At 37.0% G+C, this 22,842-nt stretch overlaps 1 protein-coding gene across 1 annotated transcript in view; it reads left to right on the top strand.

Moving 5' to 3' along the window:
- The window catches only part of WDR27 (WD repeat domain 27), a 97,571-nt gene extending 76,021 nt beyond the window's left edge, over window positions 1-21,550 (top strand). The window contains exon 24 of the mRNA XM_050315957.1: window positions 20,841-21,550. Within this exon, the coding sequence (XP_050171914.1) occupies window positions 20,841-20,888 (48 nt within the window). The 3' untranslated portion in view covers window positions 20,889-21,550. The remainder of the gene's footprint in view (window positions 1-20,840) is intronic.
- The last annotated feature ends 1,292 nt before the right edge of the window (window positions 21,551-22,842 follow it).

Raw genomic sequence — 22,842 nt, forward strand, 5'->3', positions numbered from 1 at the left:
AAAATTATAGAAAAACTGGAAAATAGCCTAATTAATTATACAAGGGATTTCAGTCCTTTATGATATATTATATACTCACAGGATTGAAAACTCTGGGTTTGACAATTTTTCATCCAGTGTTTATAACAGATCCACAGTGCTGTTTTATTTGGCTTTGGAGTCTGCTTTTTAGGCCAACAACTTGGGGTTTGATTAGCCTAATTAGGACATTATACAGTATGTACGGTGAAAAATCTTGATATTTGGGGACAGGATCTCTTTCTAAATAGAGAACTTCATTTAAAGATTAGTTAGTGTAGTTGTACTTAATTTGACAGTGATTTCAAAATATAAGCAGGAGTGGTTTTGTGTTTGTGTGCTCAAAGTACAGGATTGAAACTATAGACCTTTCTCTGATTGACATCAGTGGAAACAGCCCTCTGTTTCATTTGGAGCAGTATTGTGTCTGGAGGCTGTCATGAAATAACAAATAGTAGCAAAGCCTACTGGAGTAGTACCTAGAGCCACAGTCAGGATGTTATATAACATAATAAATGTTAGGAACCCAAACTACAGAAACTACCACAGCTTGTTGTAAAAAGGGTTTTTTTCAGAACTTATTCAAGAAAATGTTAACGTCTTGAAAATCTGAAGAAAGATTTTGGTAATTATTTTCTGCGTCAGTATTTCATACAGGTGGGTGCAACTGATTTCCCTAAGATTTCATGCACATCTCTGTATCTGCTCATTAACTTGATGGACGTGGATGTATAAGGATAAAATTAAAAACTGACCTGCAGACCTCAGCAGTTACAAGATCCCAGGCTTTTATAGCCTCTGCAATACCTTGGGACATATTCCTAATTTTTCATTGTTTACTGTTTGAAACTCTTAGAGAATATACTACCTCTCTTCTTAACAATTCTATAGAGGTAAAGTTCTTCTGATGTAGTGCTTTAGTTATATTCAGCATGTTCATGTTCTATATTAGTTACTGGGTCTTGGTTTATGTCGTGGTTTTGCTCTGAGTCAATTTGTTTTCATACCCCTTACACAATTATTATTAGTTGAGAAAAGGTTTATGTAGACAAAAGAGACTGGATTTGGGGAAAAATAGTATGAACATTTATTACTAGTAAAATAAAAACTACTGAAGAACTACATTTATAACAATTTTACTTAAGTAAAAGTACTATGTATTTGCAGAAATACTTCTCCCCCCTTTATATCAGTCCAAGGAGTAAAAGCAGTTTCTTTCTTTATTCTTGGAGCTCCAAGTCTCTTCAATAACTCTGCAGCATTCTCGTTGCAGCTAGAACTCTTTTCTTTTTCTCTCTTGTTCTGTGTCGGCCTCCAGCGCTGCGCCTACCCCCTCCTGGGCTAAGAACGGAGGCTGGGGGTTACTCAGGCTCTGAAGGTTTTCTTTCATGGTCTTGCAAGGGGATACTTGCCTACCATGGATCTTCTTCCACAGGGTTACAGGGGATAATGGTTTATGAGTCCACCCCTGTTTCTCTATGGAGGTCTCTCTCCACGGGAGAACAGTTTTTGATAGACTTCTCCGGCATGGGTCTAACATGGATCCCACACATGGATTCCAACATCCTTACCCGAGCCGTTCGCTCCTGCGTAAGGTTCTCTCTTAAGGTTACAAATCTTCAGTAGCAGCATGAATTCCTCACTCAGATCCCAAGCTTACTCAAGCCGTTTTCGCTTCGATGTAAGGCTCATTTTCTTCAGGATTATAAATCTTCAACAGGACTCTGCCTCATTTCAGTCCTTCTCATGAAGTCTCGGTTTTCTGGTATATCCACAAGCTCCTCTGTGAGCTGCATGGGGGGTCTCCTCACCCAAACAATCTTTTACAGGTGGCAGGGATTACTTTTCAGTCTTTTCCCTGCTGAAGGGAGAGAGCGAAAGGGGGGAGAAACAGCCCTTCCTCTTTCGAACTTTCCTTCTCTCTCCTGCAGCTGCCAGCTTTGACCTTGGAAGTCTCTTATCTCTTCACCGGAATTCTTTTGTAGCTGTTCTTCGTCCAAACAACCAGTCCTCTAAAGTTTTTTTTTCTTCACTCTCTTACAAGAGAGAAGGGGAGCTTCAGTGCTACACCTACCCCCGAACCAAGCTGGGGGAGGAGGGGGCCTGGTCCCCCTTAGGGCCTGCTGCTGCCTCTCCTACATGGCTGCTGCTCCTAATTTCAACTGCACCACGAACCTTCTCTTTCATTTTCTTAAATATGTAATTAGCAAAGGTGTTACTGAGAGTTTTAATTGGCTTCTTGTCCGGAAATCCACCGGTACAAAACCATCCCCAGCCCCAGGGTCTGGCCGGCTGGGCAAAACCACAGCAGTTTGTGTTGCCTGAGTGGACATTTTAATTTTGTCATCTTAGTTTCACTGTTGACTTCTCTATCAAATAATCTACCTTTTCATGTTTTTCCTGTATTGCTAGTTCTTCTGCTAAGAGGACCCCCTATAGGAAGATGCCAACTTTTCTGCTCCAGAACCAGTTTAAGGTTCCCTGTTGGATCTATCTTTTGTCTTTATTTGAAGCTCTAATTCACATTGTTTTGTTTCTACTTTTCCAAGCTGTTTTCCTTTAGTAAATACAGAGGCATCATGTTTCCAAGAAAATTACTTCCCATACATGGTAGAGATAAGTCATGACTTCAGGACCTACTGTTTACCAGTGAAGTCTTGAACTTTGGTGACAGACTTGTTTAATGGATTGGAATGAATCTTCCACACAAACTTTATAAATCTGCTCCAAGAAGTATTGTATGACTCTGAGTGTTAAAGAAAATTTACTTGGTACATAATTAATAATGTAAAGGAACATGAAAATACATAGTGCAGTGGACATGGCTTCCCTTTATCCTCAGTAGGAGCAGAGAGAGGCACCTCAGCTCCACCCCTACCCAGGAGTCCAGGGTAAAGAAATGTTGGAAGGAAGACTTCTCCTTCGTCAAGAACTTCTTTACTGTGCAGGTGACCAAGCACTGGAAGAGATTGCCCAGAGAAGTTGTGGACTCTCCCTCTCTGGAAATATTCCAGAACTGTCTGTACACAATACTGTACCATGTGCTCTAGGATGACCCTGCTTGAGCAGGGAGGTTGGATCAGGTGATCCACAGTGGTCCCTTTGAACCTTACCCATGCTGTGATTCTGTGGTTCTGTGATATTTATGTAGGTGTGTATGAGGGATCCAGCCTTGTTATAGTCCCACCAGATTTCAACTCATCAGTAGAGTTGTGACAAACCAGTTTGTGGACTGGGACAGTTAAACTGTTTTATTCCAGCACTAGAGACAAGCTAATGATTCTTGCCATCCTTACTCACTCTCTGGAAGGTCACACCAAACTAATGTGAGCTCACATAAGTAAGACTGCATAGTCCTGTACTAAACCGTACAGACGTATTACCTTGATTCTCTGTTGATTCAAGGATAACCACACCATGGTCCATTTCACAGGACAGACATGCCCTAAATTTCATGCCTTGAAAGTTCTTTATTTTTGTTTCTATGATGATATAAATAGAAGACTTCTCCTTATAAGACTTACAGTTGTTTTAAAACTTGGGTTTAAATTTAATGTATTCAGTCTCACAACACACCCCCTCCCTCCCCCACACCGTGAGTTACTTAATGCAAATGTTTTTATATGTATATTTGAGGTACAGCACATTGAATGAGCTTGTTACTTGACATGCTACATTTAAACTTCTCATTTGGCTGTACAAATCATACACTTAGGAAAAACATGTTATAAGAAAGCTATTAATCTAATTTCTTTACTGTTTTTCTTTTGTGAGCTAAGAAGTTCCAGGAAACTAACTCTGGTTAGTCTTCAATGTTCTGAGTATTTTGTGAGTGTATATAATTTTAGTAATTGGTCTTGATCCAAATTGAAATTTGGTGTTGCATTTTTTCCTGAAGAATATTTCTCCATATTTACAGTTTTGAAAAGTTAACAAAAATTGGTCAATATTCAGTGCTCTGAAAATTAGAATATTATTGAATTGTGTTTTCAGTGTGTTGCTAGCTAGAGGGAATATTTATCAGGGTTCATATTTAGGACCTTTCATATTTTATATGGTTATAGTCAAAAACATATATAAGAATCTACATACTTGCCAGTGATATGATAGAAATAAATTAAAATGTGATTTAAAAAAGAAATTCATTTTACATTTTTGCATAAGGATATTTTCATTTCAACTTTTCTCTGTGATGTATTTATATCGTATGTGCTGTCCTAAAGATTTCAGGTTACATGAGGAATTGACAAACAGCAAAGTTTACTACTTGTAGGAACTTCAGATACAGTCCTTATTTCCCAAATGGCAGTAAGCAACATTAAATAATTTGTTTATAAATAATCTTCATCTTATGAAAGAGGTAATTCCACATGTAGAGCCTACTGTTGCACAGTCAAATTGCAATGGCGAGGAATCTTGAAACTGCACCTTTGATTAATTTGTTTCAACTATTAGAAAGATTAAACTTTGTAATTTAACAAAGTTAAAGGTAAAGTGAAAGGAAAAATCAGTTCACGTGGTCCTTCTATTCATGCTAGCTTTTGTGGGTGGAGAGGTGAAGAGTATTCCAGATGCGATGACCTACACTTTGTTAAAGAGCAAAGTTACAAAGAAAAAAAATATGTACACCCTCATCAAATATTTTGCACAGGAATAGGAAACTGTTGAAAAGACATCAATATATTTATGTATCGTTAAGATTTAGGATATGGATTTAAAATATTTAAACGTGAATCTGCACAAGATTTCAATGATCTTAGAAATTTGTTTTTAAAATTAGATTTTATCAAAACAGGACGATTCTTTTTTTTTTCATATTCTGTATTAAATTGTGTAACTTGGAATATATTTATAAGTTCAAGAAAACAAATATCTTACCTATATAACACATCCAAATTCTCCCTCTTTCTTGCCTGTGATATCTTGAGTGGTATACCAGTTCTTTCATTCTACCTGCTTTCACATCAGCTCTAAGTGATAGGAAAGTCTTGTTATTCCTATTTTCAAACTGGAGAAGGCATTAAGAGGCTGTTTTTTGCACTTGGTCATGAAGATTTGATTTTCCTGATGAAAAGCAAAATGAGCATGGGTACACACAGAAGTATTAAAATAAGTATTTAGACCTATTTCCTAAACTATCTAGTTTAGCTCAGCCCTGAAGACAGTCGAGCTGGTGGTGGGAGGGTTTCATGAGGGTTGTTCTTGAGAATGAAAGAGCTTTTTGACACTGTTCAGGAAAAGACCTAAGTGTGGTCCCAGAAAATGCATTATCTGGGATAGTTTTTTCACTGAGGCAGTACAAGAGAGATGTGCCTATGACATGTAGAAAATGCCTGTAAGCACTATGAATCAGCCCACCCTGGTGGGCTTAATTTTCAAATTAATTGTGAATCTGAGCTTTCATCTAATAGTCTAGAGTTTTGCAGCTAATGGGTACTTTGTATTCTCTACCAGAAAAACAAGAAGCAGCCTTTGTTGACTTCAGATAGATGGCATATGTGCTCTTTGAGAAATTCCACTTAACAAGAGTGATCTACATTTATGTGTCCACAGTTGTGCCCTAGTTTGCTACTGAATATTTGCATCTCAGCACACTTCTTGTAATTACTACTGTCAACAATTATAATCTCAAAATATAACACCATTTGAAAAATTTTAGTATAATAATCTGTTGAATGACAAAAGTACAATGAGTGATATCCTTCTCCTCAGGATGATTATACATACAGAGGTGATCCTGAATGGAAAATTCATGCAATACAACTGATCCTGCTGTGGAGGCTTTTAGCTGTTGCACCGTAAAAAATCATCTTTCATTTTTTGAAAGTAGAGCTTTCCCATTTTAAGGCAGGAAAGCACTGGGATTTAGGGCTCATCCATGCTTTTTAGTGTGTTAGATTCCAAGTGACAATAGCCCATGACTCTCAGAGTATACCCTGTGGAGACTACAAAGGCACACTCACATTGCTACTAAAGTGTCACCTGGACTCTTTCACGTACAGACTGTTGTAATGTGTTGCTAAGTAGTGGGAAGGTACTTTTTCCTAGTGGTGACATCTCATTATGTTTTATGGTTTTTGACTGCCAGCAACTGTACTTCATTATATATGGAAAACACATTTGGCTTCTCCTTCTCTTCAGGGTTCATCTTAAGAATTATTTTCAGCAGTTGCTTCCAGACATATTTTTGACACAGTGGAACCTGTTTCACTCTTTGGGAAAATGATAATATAGTACTAGTGCAATGATTTTTTGTGAAATTACATTTCCATTACCTTGATCAGGAAGGTACAATTCTGCAGTTCATGTATAAGGTTATATTTTAATATCAGGTTAAACTTTTTGCATACAAATATTTATGAAAGATGCAAATATAAATTTCCTTGTTTTCAACCATTTTAAGCCAGTTCGATAGACATATGAAATGATTTTTATTTAATCTTTGTACATTCACTTTAATAAATTTCAAAATATATGTGATTAGTCCACATAAAGGTCATTAGTAAATATAGAGAGGGTCTAGAAAATTTAACTTACATAAAAAGATCATACTGTATTTTGTAGAGTAGAGCAGAATTGAGGGTTTTTTTAATGTTTCCATTAATTTAATGTACTTTAAAAATTACATTGGTAGTATTTTTAGAAAAACAATATATATTTAAACAGACTTACTGCATCTCAGCAATTTTTTTGCTACAAGCATATAAGAAGATTAATAACTAATAATTGTTTATTTTCTTTATTTAAATTGTTAACCCAGAAGTAAACTAAAACCCAGCAAAATGTAGATTTCCTCCAGCCACTGTGGTAATCACTAGAATTTTTTATGATCTATCTGCTTTTACACCTCTTTCTTTTAAGCAAGTAATCTGAGAGATTTTCTATGAATAAGAGGTCTTTTTATTTAAATTGTGACAATTTGAACTGTATATTTAGGTACCCTGAAGAAATACATCCATTTGCAGTTATTTTTAATTGGGTTTATATCTGTCAGACACAAATGACTTCATAATGCTGCTTTTTGCATATGTGGTCAGTACTTAACACTATTTGGAAGAATAATGTTGCTCTTTCTTAAGGCTTTTGCAACACAAAGACTTTATGCTGCTTGGAGAAATTTTGTAAATACCATATGGGGATAGAAATGACACTACTCAAGATGAAACCTTGAAAATTTCCTTTTACTCTTTCTCTTTGTTTTGAAAATGTTGAATGCAAGAAGTAATAGAAGTACCTTCATACAGAAGGTTTACTCTTTGGATAGTTGTCTGTCTTTTGTGATACATTGTTTCATGATGAATTTACTATTTAAAATATGGAAATTGCATGAGAATATCTGGCTTTTGGGAGAAAAAAAAGCACTATACTCTAAGTAAACTTGAGTGTGAACTAATAAAAGAAGAAACGTGAGCCTGTTAAATTCTGATATGAACTTCAGTTTTAGGAAGAAAAATCCATTTCTCTGGTGGTTCAAGGATAATTAGGGGTATAAAACTACTACTTTGAAAGGGATGCCTGACTATGCCTGTATGGCTAGGTTTACATAAAAGAATTTAGTTTTTTTAATGTATTTTGCTGTGAGCTAATGTCCAGATTTTGAAGTGGAATTTGAAATTATACACCTGAGTAGGACCCTAGTAAAAACTCTTTTTCATGTTTCCCTCAGTTCTTTTAGTTACTGAGTGAAGAGACAGGATTGTAATGACAATGATGTCATGCAAACATTAGTAGCCTTAGAGATTATGGCAGGCTTTTGAAGAATGTCTGAGATTACATTCAAGTTGTTTCAAACCCATCATTAAAGTAAATGATCTGGAAAACATTCTTGATCATTTGTCCAGCCATGTGAGTTCTAAGTATATTTTGCAGACTTTCAAAAATTGCTATTGTAAGAATATAGCAAAAGTGTTTTCTACATTAAAAATGTATTAAAAATACCACCGATTATATATTCATATTTTTTAAATTTAATTGGATTTCACTTTAATCTACCAAAGTTTGACTAATCTTGGCACCTTTTTTCTTATATAATAATGACTGAGGCAAATAACATACTCTCTGCGTTGCACTCTTTGTTGTTTTTCATCGTGCAGTATCTTCAGATCCCTGCTTCATGAATCTAGTATCACAGAATCACAGAATGGTTGAGGCTGGAAGAGACTGGTGAAGGTTATCTACTCCAAGCCCCCTACTCAAGCAGGACCTGCTCAGCAGGTTGGTCAGGCCCATGTCCAGTCAGCTTTTGAATATCTTCAAGAATGGAGATTCTACAATCTCTCTGGGCAAACTGACAGTAATCTGACTGCTCCAAGAGAGCCTTCAATATGCTGTAATTATGACAACCCCCTTATTACAGTGCCCCACATTTAAATTGGAATAGGTGAGAGATATGTCTGGATATGTGGCTGAAAAAATGAGCAACCAAAGAAGCAACAATCCTCTGATCTGTGCAGACTTGTGTCTGCTGCACAGAACTTGAGCTAGGGAACTATATGGAAGGGAGAATTGCCTGAAATCATGAAATAGTGAAATATTTTGGAATGTGGAATTCTTAGTAGAATCCTTAATCCATCCATGAAACTTTCAAAAAGTATTCCTTAGAAACTGTAATCATGGAAACACTGAAAACCTCTTTCCTATTTTCCTGCCTAATAGTCAAATGACTGGGGGCCTGGAACTTCTGATTGGAAAAGTAGGGACAGAAAAACTTTTAATTGCAGAATGGATCTGGTTGATACATGAAACAGACTGACATTTCTTCATCTAGAATATTCTTTTCATTCCATGCCCTGTACTCACTTTGTGGGGAAATGTCGGTGCAGGTTATTATTTAGTTCATCTGGAGATGAATGACTCTGCCAACTCCTGCACATAACTGCAGCCACATGCCAAAACATATATTGGAGTTTCCCTTCCTAGCATGAGTTTCTTTTATGTGGTATCAATTCTTTGATAGTACCCTTGTCTAAAAGAGTTTGCTCTTTGAAGTACATGTATATATTTGCATATCTATACCTCTGTATCTCTCAAGTGAATACTGAATAAAATATTCAGAAGTTAAAAAAAAAAATCCCTTATGAATTGCAGTAGTCAACCAATAGTTACAGCAATGCAGGCCATAAACAACCATTTTCAGGAAAGTGTTCTAGACTGTGAATCCTGAGTGGAGCTTCTCACTGCCTAGTTCATGGCAAGGAGCCAAACCCTGTGAAAGGATGGAAGGCATCATTTCTTTGTTGGATGTGTTGGAAAATATCTCTCCACTCCTCATGCTGCTCTTATGGATTCCATTCTGAGGTGTGTACCTTTTTCATTGTGCTGTTTTATGGAGAGCTGAGATGACCCTCTGTAGTGGGTTTCTGTGGCTGGGTTTTGGTAGCAGGGGGTGGGGGGGCTATAGAGGTGGCTTCTGTTGGAAGCTGCTAGAAGCTTCCCCTGTCTGATGGAGCCAGTGCCAGCTGGCTCCAGGATGGGGCTTCCTGCTGCTGACCAAGACCGAGCCAATCAGGAGTGACAGTAACGCCTTTGTGATAACATATTTAAGAAAAGAAGGTTGTTGCGCAGAAAGAATTCCAACCAGGGAAGGGCAGAGTGAGAACATGGGAACAATAATGTAGACACCAAGGTCAGTGCAGGAGGGGAAGGAGATGCTCCTGGCTCCAGAGTTGAGGCTCCTGCAGCCTGTGGTGCAGACCGTGGTGGGGCAGCTGTGCCCCTGCAGCCCATGGAGGAGCCCATGCTGGAGCAGGTGGATGCATGAAGGAGGTTGTGACCCCGTGGGAGGCCATGACCCCATGGGAGGCCCAAAATGGAGCAGGTTTTTCCTGGGTAGGACTTGTGGCCACTGTGGGGGACCCACGTTGGTACAGCTCATCTGTGAAGGACTGCACCCCCTTGGAGGAGTGACTCACAGGACAACAGTTTGGGAAGAACTGCTGCCTGAGGGATGGACTCACGCTGGAGAGGTCCATCAAGGACTGTCTCCCGTTTCAGGGACCCCGTGGAGCAGGGGAAGGACTCATCTCTCTGAGTAGTGGCAGAAACAACAATTGACTGTAACCCCCATTCCCTGTCCCCCTGCACCGCTGGGAGGGAAGAGGGAAAACATGGAAGGAAGGAGGGGTGGGAGCAAGGTACTTTTAAGAATATTTTATTTCTCACTTTTTTGCTCTTATCCTGCTAGTAATAAATTTAAGTACTATCCCCAGTTTGAGTCTGTTTTGCCCATGAAGGTAATCAGTAAGTGATAGTCTTCCAGGTTTTGTCTCAACTCAAGAATCCTTTACTGTTTTGGTTTTTTTTCCTCTCCTCTGTCCAGTTGGAGAGGAAGAGTGAGAGAGAGGCTTTAGTGGGTACCTTGCATCCAACCAGGGTCAAACTACACCATCTAAAGAATTAGTTGCACGGTCAAATTTTGTGGTAGAGGGACCATTTGCAACTGAGATGTAACTGACTATGATATCAGCCAAAACAATGGAAAAGTGAAGTTATAACATGTAAACCAGTAGAATTATCCACTTTAAATCTGGTCAGCAAAGAGAATCTGTTCCTAAGACTTTCATTGTTCTTACAATTGAAAATATTTTTGTAGCATTCCTATTCCACATCTCAGTCTCCTCAGGATTTTTAAGTTCTGTGAGTCTCTTTTTGTGACTACAAAACAGATGTAGCAGTCAACATGAATACCTAAAGCAGAAGTGGTAATCATTGTTGGTGGTATAAACCACAAACCCCTAGAGGTTATTTCCAGCTCTTTGTAGTTGCTGGTGACTTTCCTCTCAATTCCAGTGGGAGAAGGGCTTCACACAGGAATATGGAAATTCTTCAGCTTTTTTTGTCAGAAAGCAAAGAAGTGCTGACTCTGAGTATGAACTCTCAAAGGAAATCCCAAATATGGGGATAAACATCTTACAGGCTGTTTAGATACTGTACATTCAGAACCAATTGTATAGGTTTAGGTTGGGTTACTCTAGGTTGGAAAAATGTATTCCTTATATTGTTTTTATGTACATGAACCAGCAAAGGAAGACGTTTTAGATTTCCTCAGTGTAATATCCCGAGGCAAGGCAGCTGTATTTTAAACTGTATTGTATGTATTTATATTTTAATTGATGTGTATTTATAAAGACATGGTAATACTAACATAGCACTCTTGTTTAAGTGCAGCTTCCTGAACCTTTGTGGGCTTAGTAAGAAAAGCTCTGAGATATTCTTTACCTGAAACACAATCAGTACATAAAACAATTTTTAAAGTTTGAAGAAAGTAAACATAAATTCTGTATATGAACTCATGCATAAATGCCCATATAAACATGTATTTTTAGCGTATGGCATGATTTTACCAATAGGGCAGTAAAGCAACATTATAATAGAAGAGGAAATGTTCATGATAATTTCTTATTGATGATGTAATTTAAAAAAAATTGCAAGAAGAATTAGCAGTGGTAATGAGGCATAGGAATAGAAATTATTTTATCTGTGACAGAAAAAATTAAAATAGCTTCAGGTAATTAGCATGATACTCTAATTAAGGTAAATTAGAACATCTTTTCTTAGAATACAGGCATAATTGGCACATGAAGTCATACTTTTGGTTGCCAAGTTTTGCACTGAGTGCATTGAGTGAGGGATGGCAACATATTAATGTGAGACATCAAACAATTTTTGCAGTTTGTCTAAGCTACATAAGTGCTACTAAGTTAGCATGTGGGATGCTGTAGTAATTTTTGGGCTCTAGTTGCCTCAAGAAATGGTATCTATTAGACTCCACTAGGCTCAATGCAAGCACAATTTAGCCTTTGCCAAGGAGGGCCAAACTTCTGTATAAAGCAGACAAGAATCATATTTGTCAATTTGAGAAATACTATGTTTAGAATAATATATCACAAAGTGCATCACTGATGAGAGTAAAACCTCAAAGTTGCTCATCAGTTTTCACATGATGAGGGAAACAATTCTGATTCCTCTTATGCTGTCTGCAGCAACTGTGTCTCAAGCATTGGTAGTACTATGCTGCTTTCTCTGTGCCCCTCCAGAAGCCTTTACTCTAGGCTGGGTTTGTCCCTTGCCCATGAATTAGCTGTACTGTGTGTGGATTCCCAGACCAGGAAGGATTGCTGTGGTGTTGTGCTGCAGTCAGTCAAGTTCAAGTTGACATTTGCCCTCTGATGTAAGAACCAATGCAAAATATCATGTAATTTGGGGTATCCCACCATCTCACTGAGAGGGAGTGTGTCCCCAGGGATGTGGAGGTTGTACAGAATGCTGGCCAAGCTTGATTGAAAACTTGAAGTCTGCAGAAATTATAAATGTCCTTGTAATAAGATTGTATTGTCTAAGATGTTTTTTTCTCCTTTGTCTTCTGAAACTACTTCAGCTCTGTTTTTCAAACAAGTCAATATACTTCAAACTCTTAATTTGATAGGAAATTTTTTAATTACTGTAGTGGAAGTATAATTAAGTAATAATTAACTGTTGGCTTTCTGTGCATCTGTAGTCTGGCCGGGAGGAGTCAAAACAGCTGATAAGATGGCTATATACACGTACAGTAAATTAAAGATCTTAATTACAGTCCTGGTCCCCAGGACGTCAGCTGGAGTTTTACCTTTATTACACTAAGGGTTAAAATCTCCACCTTAGGTATGGGATCCTGCTTTTATTGATTTAAATGGGGCTGAATGCATTGAAAGACAGTTATAGTTTGCCTGAGCCTGAGATGTGAGCATGAACTGGACATAAATGGCTCAGTCTTGCTTTGCAATTACTTCTCCTTTTTAGTTTGAATACTTTTATCAATATTTATATATGTTATTCCTCTTCTCTGTCCCTTAACCCGTGAAAAGATTAAATAAGTTATTCTGATTTTCTGGTTTTGTCCTTTCCAGTTCTTCCTTATTAACTTTTACATCTGTATTGTCTTAATTTGAGACCTGAAATATGCAGTAAGACATTTACCACTCTTACCTTTTGAACAAATGCTCAATAGGCAACTATTTCTTTTTGTTCTTGTACTCTTCACTACGTTTATGTAAGATCCATTTCAAATTATGTTCATAAAACTGGAGATACTGTTTTGTTTTGCTTTTTTATCTTCTATCAATCCCTATCTTCTAGATTTTCGATTACATTTTTCTCAATCTAAATAACTAACAAAAAACTATACCAGAAAAGGATTTTTTCTTTCTAGTGGATAAACTGAGTGATACATCAATGTATGATTTTAATTAAAAGTGAAAAGTGAGATGTGCATCTAAAAGGATGAAAGGCTACATTAATAATCTATATGTAGTGCATTTACCTACTTCCATTGCTCTTGCCTTGTAATTGTACCAATGACAAATAAAAATTGTGTGTTTTACACTGAAAATTGTTTAACAATGATATCTGTAATTCCAAAGCAAGGGACTGAGCTACGTGTCTAAACTGATAATATGTAAAAGTTATATACTTCTGTACTATGGGAGGTGAAGTGTGGTGTTCTCTTATTACAAGAGATGTGGTCTGTAGAGAACTTTTGCTTTTAATCACAACGCACACAGAATCACAGAATCTGCTGATTTTAAAGAGCCCAATAAGGATCATTAAGTCCAACTCCTGGCCCTGCTCAGGACCATTCCCAAGAGTCATACCATGTGCCTGAGAATATCATCCAAACACTTCTTGAGCTCTGTCAGACTTGGTGCTGTGACCACTTCCCTGGGAAATCTCTTCAAGTGCCCCACCACCCTCTGGGTGAAGAACCTCTTCCTAATATCCAACCTAACCTCCCCTGACAAAACTTGAGGCCATTCCCTCATGTTCTGTCACTGGTCACCACAGAGAAGAGATCAGTGCCTGCCCCTCCTCTTCCCCTCACAAGGAAGTTGTAGACAGGGTTGAGGTCTCCCCTCAGTCTCCTCTTCTCCAGGCTGAACAGACCAAGTGACCTCAGCTGCTCCTCGTACGACTTCCCTTCCAGGCCCTTCACCATCTTTGTTGCCCTCCTGTGGACACTCTCTAAGAATTTAATGTCCTATATTGTGGCACCCAAAACTACACACAGGTGAGGTTGCCCCAGTACAGAGCAGAGCAGGACAATCCTCTCCCTCGACCAGCTGGTGATGCTTTGCCTGATGCTCCCAGGACACAGTTGACCCTCCTGGCTGCCAGGGCACTGCTGACTCATATTCAACTTGCTATCAACCAGGACCCCCAGGTGCCTTTCCAAGGCACTGCTTTCCAGCACCTCATTCCCCAGTCTGTACGTAGATCCAGGGTTGCATCATCTCAGGTGTAGAATGTGGCACTTCCCCTTGTTGAACTTCATGTGGTTAGTGACTGCTAAATCCTCTCATTTGTCAAGGTCTCTCTGCAGGGCCTCTCTGCCTTCAATGGTGTCAATAGCTCCTCCCAGTTTTGTGTCATACAGAGTAAAGAATTGCACTTTCCTTTGTTGCCATGTTTCAATACCTAGACCGTTTCCTGGGTGTATAGTTTCTGGAAGGGAAAAGTGTAGTTCACCCTCTACTCTCAAATGTATTTTCTCAAAATTGCCATTTGTTATCTGTCCTTACATAGTAGAAACACATTCCCATTAGCCATTCAAAGGGACAAATATACTGTGTTTGAATTAGCTTCTTCAAAGTGTCAGACTCCATATGTCCTGTGAGCAGTTTCCCAGGGTGTTAGACCACCAGGATGGAGAGACTGTTGAGGCAGAACTTTATTCTGGAAAAAATATAATAAATAAAAGATTGGTAAAACAACGCAATTGTGTTTATTGGGTCCTTTCCTAAGTTCACTTTTTATTGCAAAGGTGTCTGGGGGTTTTAAATTGACTATTCTTGTACTCTTCATCTTTCTGCTTGTAGTGAAATCAAAACCAAAACCAATAATAGATTTTGACATAAAAACAGGTATGATGTTGTAAAGCCCAAAGCCCAAGCCAATATAAGGATACCATTAAATATTAAAAAGTTTGGAGAAAGAAAACATATGTAATAAGCAAAGCTCACACTAAAGAAAGGAAAATGTACTTTATTTAAGTTCATGGTATAAATTTTGTTTGAGACACTTTCCCGGTAGTTTTCCTGTCAAGCTCCCTTCATTTATGAGAGTGCTTAAAACATGAATGTTATGTTTATTGAACTATTCTCCAGTTTGCCACTGCTCACCCCATCCTGTTATGTCTGACTTATTTTATTTTCAGTTATTTTTTAAGTTGTCTTCTTTCATTTATATTGTACAGCTGAGATATGATGTACTCTTATGTATTTAGTTGTGTGAGGAACATTTACCACTACTTTATCCTAGTGTTCTGCACACATGAGAGTCTACTGCCAAACTGGCATGTTTTCTGGAATGGAAATATTTAATATGGACTGTTAAAAGAAAAACAGCATTTGGGGGCTTGTTTATGTTGTCATTAATAGTATAGCAGCAAGTAGTGAAAAGAGATTTTTTTGATTGCTGTGAGTTGTAAAGAGTAACTCTAAATTAGTGTGTTGTTCCAGTTTTAAGATGCTATTTAGTGTCCCTTGAAGTTAGAGGAAACTTAAAGCTTGTTGGACTTAACAAGCATTGGCTTGTTTCTTGATGTTGGAAAATGTACAGAGCTTTCCATAAAACCCTATCCTGTATTACATTTATACTCAAAGCATTTGCATTGCTATGGGGTTGACCTGTCTTCCAGGAGTGGCATAAAGATATAACTACTTTCTCTCATGCATCTGTTTCTTCATTAGCTCTAGTGGTAGAAGAATATGAAGTAGATTATATTCTTTCTAGATTATGTTATTTAATTCGTTTGGGGGTTTTGTTGGTTTGTGTTTTTTTTTTTTTTATTGTTGTTTGTTTGGTTGGGTGGATGGGTTTTTATCATCTCCCTACTTGAGGATTATTATATACTTACAGATTCTTGCCTATGTTTGAGAAGGCTAAGTCAAACAAATCAGATCCATTATAGGACTTTGCAGTTATTTGGCGTGGTTTATTCCTTCAGGTTTTCCTCATCAATATCATATTTAAGTGAAAAAGATTTTTGAATATTAGTATAGAAGCATTAAGATGGATTTAAGGTTGTTTAACCTATTATATTTTGGTCAAGTAATTTTAACACATCAAAAGACTTGCTGGGAGTTACTAGTTTTATTTGCCTATAAAAATGTCATGTTAAATGCAGATGAGAATTCTGCTTTTATTGAGCACATAAATAATATTTACTAAAAGCTGACAGCAATGAGATGCAGGTGCTGAAGTGGGTAATGCATTTAAAAATATGATACATTAGGGAAACTCACCAGGAGATTCCAGGAACATTTGTGCAGAAAAGATTAATTTAATCTGAGTCATAAGGTAACTAAGGTTTTAAAACTGAAGTTTGGGTTTGGGATGACACTTCTGTGAAAGATCAAGATGCAGAATTTCTGTATTTTCACAGGTATGTCGGAGGATAAAAATAGTCAGGTAGAAAACAAAAATTAGGCTTCCAAGAAAGGAACTAGTGATACATTTGCACAAATAATAAGAAATAAAATAGGAAAACAGAGTGGTCAGCAATGTGTGATCTGTTAGGCTTATCAAAAATTTGATGGAAGAAGGGTAATCAGTGAGGCACTCCAGTAGATGATTGCAAAACGTTCATGGAACATAGACTACACTTTGCTAGCAGGGGAGATATGCTTTATGTTAATGACAGCATAGAAGAGAGGCAAATTAATAAACCTCAACAAGTAATGAGTCCTGCAGAGCTTGAAATTCCAGTCCTGTATTGGAAGAATAGAGCAGTGAATTTATAGCCTAATAACAAGGCCAGGGTGGCAATGCTGTTTGTGTTATGATAGGTCAGTGAGGGCAGGAAGGTCCATTACTCTGCCATATCAGGATGTGTGAAGAGATCAGATTTTAGATGCTAGGAATGACTGTTTCACGGTGAGGGTGGTCACCGGGGTCAAGAATACATCATCAAATGTAGAAACTGTATTTGGCCTGAGGAAGCCATAGAACCACAGAACCATTTTGTGTGGAAAAGATCCTTAAGTTCAGTGAGTACAACTGTTAATCCAGCACTAGTTTAGACTCCCTAGGCAAGAGCAAGACTATCTCACTCTTTCATAGGTATTTGTTTATAGCACTCTTGGAGAAGATGCCAAGATGGACCATAGCTCCGGCTCTTTGCTCCAGTTTATCTATTCTTCTGCTCCAAATAAAAGCTCTTGAGAAGTCTGGATAGAAATTTCAAATGAATTTGTGTATTTGGTATGGCTTTGTCAAAGTATCTATTTGTTGTAACAGTTTTAAAAACTTTAAATAACAAGAAGCCCAGGTGAGGTAATAAAATTAATTGTTGCTTTCACATCTTTAATATTTTATGTAGAAAGAAAGTTACAAACAAAAATAAGAGGTTTCAAAATAAGGTTTTACTGTGAAGATTCAGTAGGAAGCTGAGTTAGATGACCTCTCCAGGTTGCATTCAGTTATCTTGAAATGTATCTGATCACTCATTGAGTGATTAGTGAAAATACTGTATATGGTGGGTATGTTACATTATTAGTAAGTTTTCTGATATGGTTTCACACATATAGGTGGTCTGGAAAAAGGTCTTTATTCTTTGACCTCTCTACAGCTCCAGTTTACTAATTTATAGCATGGTGGGGGTTTTTTTGGTGGTTTTTTGTTTGGTTCGTTGGTTTTTTTTTTTTTTTTTAATGTGGCATCGCTACAGAAATGTATTTTCCACCCACCAAAGATAATTCTAAAAAATATATATACTGTGTTAATATAAAAGGGAATGCAATAGACAATGTCTTGAAATTCATTCTGTTTGTTAAATGACAGCCTTCCAACACTGCATGGCACTGTCTTAACTTTATTGTGGTAAACTTTTATATTGTGGTAAACTTTTGTATCTTATACAGCCCATGAAGTAAAGGAGAACTTATTCTCCTCCCTGTTCTGGCAACGTTTTGGAAGTACTTTCTAAACCTTGAATTTTGTGTGAAAAGCTCTAAAATGCACAAAACTTTAATCTTCTCTGCCCTACTTGAAGGTCTTTTCTTCACTCTTGTATACATCAACATAAAAAATTAGTCCACTCTTTCATATGCCCTCTAATATTTCATAATATTCCAGTGTCCCATACAAAATCTTTACATAAATTTCAAATAATTCACAGAACCTATGCCAAAATTTGAATGTGTAATAGTAAGACACAGTTATTTTGGTTTTTTTTGTTTGTGCCTTTTGTTGTTGTTGTTGGGGTTTTTTTGTTTGTTTGGTTTGTTTTTGTTTTTTTTTTTTTAAAGTAGTATATTGACTTCACTCCTATAGAGATTTCAAATATAGTGTAAAACAGTTCTGGATTAACATGTTTGGGATCTAAGGGGTTTCAAAGAAGTAACATACTTGCATTATTGGGAAATGTAATATTGGCGTAAGTTAAACATTATTTTCTTTCAAATCTTACTGAAATTTCTATAAATTATAAATATAGCTCAGAACATCCTTCATTAATCAATTTTAATAGCTCTTAAGTGTAATAAATCAGGAATTTCAAGGGTCCTACAGGTTATATTTTTAGTAGCTCTTTTTATCTATGTTAATAAAGGTTACAATCAACTTTATACTGTTACCCTACTACTATTGTACCATTAATTAAAATTTCTATATTGTCTGAAATTTAACAGGCTGTAAACTGTTGTTATGGATGTTCCACTTTTATCTCAGTCACTTCTGAAAGAGGAGAAGGGGAGATTGAGTGGAGATCTCATAGCCCTCTACAGCTTCCTTGTGAGGGGAAGAGGAGGGGCAGGCACTGATCTCTTCTCTGTGGTGACCAGTGACAGAACCCGAGGGAATGGTCTGAAGTTGTGTCAGGAGAGATTTAGGTTGGATATTAGGAAGAGGTTCTTCACCCAGAGGGTGTTTGGCCACTGGAACAGGCTCTCCAGGGAAGTGGTCACATCAACAAGAATGACAGAGCTCAAGAAGTGTTTGAACTCTCAGGCATATGGAGTGACTCATGGGGATGGTCCTGAGCAAGGCCAGGAGTTGGACTTCAGTGATCCTTGTGGGTCCCTTGCATCTCAGGAGATTCTATAATTCTATGAAGTATACTACTTAGACAAGTGAAAATGCTTTTTCAGCAATCAGGCATAGAAATCTGTTCTAAAACCTGAAAGCTAAACTGGGCTTCCTGTGACTGTGTATTAGCGATTTAGTTGGATCAGAAATGTGCTTTTGAAGTGAATCAACAAGTTGTCCCTGTTTATCCCACTTCACTTCTCATTGCTGTATACTTTGCGATGATGCATATTGGGCTTCTCTCTGATAAAGCCAAACCAGAAAATGAACTCCAGGGATGCACTGAGTGTGCTAATCGACTTTCAATCCATTGGACTAGAGCAGAGCTAGTTTACATTAACCCATATAATGTCTAGATGTAACCCAGGGGAACCTGAGTCTGAGAAGGAAGAAAATCCCCACCAATAATAAAAGAACTCAGGATGCTAATGACTCATTGAGCCCATTGTAAACTATATTTTTAATGAAATATTTATTTAATAATTAGGCAATTTTTGGATTATGAGTGTTGTTTTAGCTGTCTAATAATTGGTATGGCACTGCCAAAATTGTGGAGGTGGCTAAAAGGAGTAGAAAGATAATTTTTTGTGATTAATGAAAACAGAACAACTCTGGAAGAATGTAATAGCACTATAGCAAATACATTTAGCAGGTGGTAGCCAAGCAGTATTTCAGTACTGTCAGAGGATACGGTCAGAGGATTGACTGCACACTGCAGTTTTTGAGGTTCAGGTTGGACATTAAGGAAGGGCAGTGCAACATTGGAACGAGTTGTGAAATTTCCTTGAAAATATTCAATATTTAGCCAGAAAAAAACATGGCTAAACTCTTCTAATGTTTTCAGTGGTTGCAAATAGAGCACGAAGATGGACAAGATTACCTCCTTGGGTCTTGTAAAACTTCAGTTTGTTTAAAATTATTTTGTTTTAAATTGAAAGCTAAACAAGGTTTCTGTATTATCTCCTGTAATAATGAATCTTCAGTATAGAATAGAATTCATCTCTAATTTCTCAGATTAGATCAGTTCTCTTTTGATAAAGTGAAATAATAATAAAAGCATTTTCTTTTTTGGTTTTTCTTCCACAAGATAAATGGCTACAGAAATTTAGAAAGGATACAGAAGGTTTTCGAATGCTTGTTGGTAGAAGTAATTGCAGAAAATAGTATTTCCTCTTATTTTATAATTAAGATCTTCTGAGACTGGTAAAAGAAAGCTAAATGCAATTGAAGGCTCTTTATGCATGTATTTGAGACTTGTGTTTTCATAGAAGTTTTTCAACATACTTTCTTGCAAAGGAAATTCTTATTCTACATTTAACACCAATAAAAATCAGAAAACTGCATTTGTTGGTATGCCTGATTTAATTCACAGTATTTTCCATCTTCATTTATTCCAGCTCTTTCTTATTTCTTCCATACTCTCTTCTTGAGTCATGCACAGTGAAGTCTGTTTGACTTTCTATGTGGTTTAAACATATGCTTCAGTTTTACAGACTGTTGATGTGTTAGGGGATGTTGACACAAATTTGAAAATAGTTGGAAAAGAAAAATCTAAGTAAAATGGAATTTTCAGATTAGTTTGGTTGAGAAGAGTCTATAGGTTAAGTTGTTCCTTTTTTTGGAAATGAATCCCTGACATCTTAACATAAAAGTAATTTAAATATCTTCTTATTGTTCTTCATTTGGTTTGTTGCTTTAAAGCAAACTGTGCTCACTGGAAAGATCTTTATTAAAGCCATATGTTCTTTTCTTTTGAACTGCAGCTCACCACAGCCACCTTGGATGGCAAACTCCAGTTGTTTCTACCGTGATACTTGCCAACCTGTGGAGCTTTGGCCGTGGTACTCTGAGAATAACAACTTGCTGAGAGAAAGAAGACTGCTAACTGGCCATTAGCAAGTGGCATAATGTTCCCTTTTAAACTACAATTTTCTTCTGAATTTATTTTCTGGAAGTTCCTCAAGCTGTTCCCAAAGTTATTCTTCTGTTGTACAATCTGTTACCTTTATTGCAAAAATAAGTACAGAAGATCAAGAAAAGAAGGAGTCTACTCATTCTGACTTCATTCTAGCAAATCACCTCAGAACTGGCTTTCAAAGGACTTACTGAATGCTTATAGTTAGGTGTATTCTGTACTGCTTTGCTAGACTATGACTACTTTAGCCTAGACTGAAAATGCAAATCAAATAACAAGTGTTCAATTTTTAAAGCTAGATCTGTCTGTGACAACATTTTTAAATTAATTTGAAAGAAAGAAGGATTATATGTCTTTCTGAAATGCCATGAGAGTCCTGTTACACTTCTTTGGAGTTACTGGAGTCAGCATAGTTGCCTGAAAGCAGAGTTTTACTGGTTTACTATTTACATTACATTCTTTAAATGTATTAGGGAATATATGACAAATATCTTCTCTTTAGAAGAAACTATTTCTGTCCTTTAAATAATTGTTAAACATTATCAAAAATGTAAAAGTAATATGAGAATAAAATAATGGGGAAAAACATTCTTTTCTTGTATTTTTCCTAGTTTACTCATCTTGATCTTAGAAAACATTTTTTAGACAACCTTTTTTTTTTATAAATACTAGACATTCTCCATATTCATTGACTCTAGGTAAGAGCAGAGAGCATGTATGTGACTGGTGAAATGACACAGGTTGTTTGTTTTGCTTGCAAAATTGTACTGCCTTTTCATTTAAATTTGCCAGAGGAGAATTTATTAATCAGTTTTCTTTAAAAAAAAGGGAAAATTGGAATTACCACTCCCACTTTAACATCAGTCAGTATGGCCAGATCACTTTCAGTACTGTAAATAACGTTATATTTAAAAGACACCTCTAATTTGTGCATATAATATTTAGTATAAATAGATAAATCTATTTCTGTAAGTTGTTTAGTTTCTGTAACAAACGCTTTTTGGTAAAGGCTTTAGCAGTTTTTTGCTGAGTAAAATCATATACTGTCAGTGTGTATCGTATCCAGATATTCTCCAGAGCACAGTGGTCTCATCAATAACTAAAGAAGTGTAGTGCAGCCAGTTCATACCCTGCAGGACTCTAAATATCAGAATCAGGCTTGGTATGATCAAAGCAAATGTGGAATAAGCCACTTCAATACTTTTTAATACTTGTTCAGTTCAAACTCAGATTAACCAAGACGTCATCTTCTATGTTGCAACTTCACACTGGTACACTACACTCACAAATTATCTGCCAGATTTAAATATTTATTTCCACCACAGGAATTCTCAGGATGATCTTCTTCAAACTTCAGTTATCTTACTTTCTCATCTGTGTGCTCTGGACTCCACATCAAGAGTCACTATTCAAATACAGAAGAGCAGCATGGTCCATATCTGTATTTGCAGGTAAAGTGTTTCTAAGCCATGGGTTGCAACTTACTAGTGACTGACTCATCAGAGAGGTTGAAACATCTGTGAGGAGGTGTGAACTGTAATTATTACATTTTTTTTAAGAAACCCCATTTTTAAACCAGAAGACTAACATTCTCAAGCTTAAGGCAGAGGACACACTTAGAAAAACTATGAATCCTTGCTGCACACATGAAGGTTGTCACAATCCCTATGGGACTGAAATAAAAGGGAAAGACTTCAGTTTTCTAGATCTCCTGCCTTCTAGGACTAACTACTCTCAGTCCCCAGTCAGCCAGTATATATACCCAAACCCCTCTTAATATTTGGCTAGTTTGATCTCTGCAGGAGGAGCTCTGCTTCCAAATCTCATGTATTATCTCCCTTCAAGTGGGA

The sequence above is a fragment of the Myiozetetes cayanensis genome, unplaced genomic scaffold, assembly GCF_022539395.1.
Source record: "Myiozetetes cayanensis isolate MyiCay16 unplaced genomic scaffold, myiCay2020 scf2-11, whole genome shotgun sequence".
In the NCBI taxonomy this organism is placed as follows: Eukaryota; Metazoa; Chordata; class Aves; order Passeriformes; family Tyrannidae; genus Myiozetetes; species Myiozetetes cayanensis.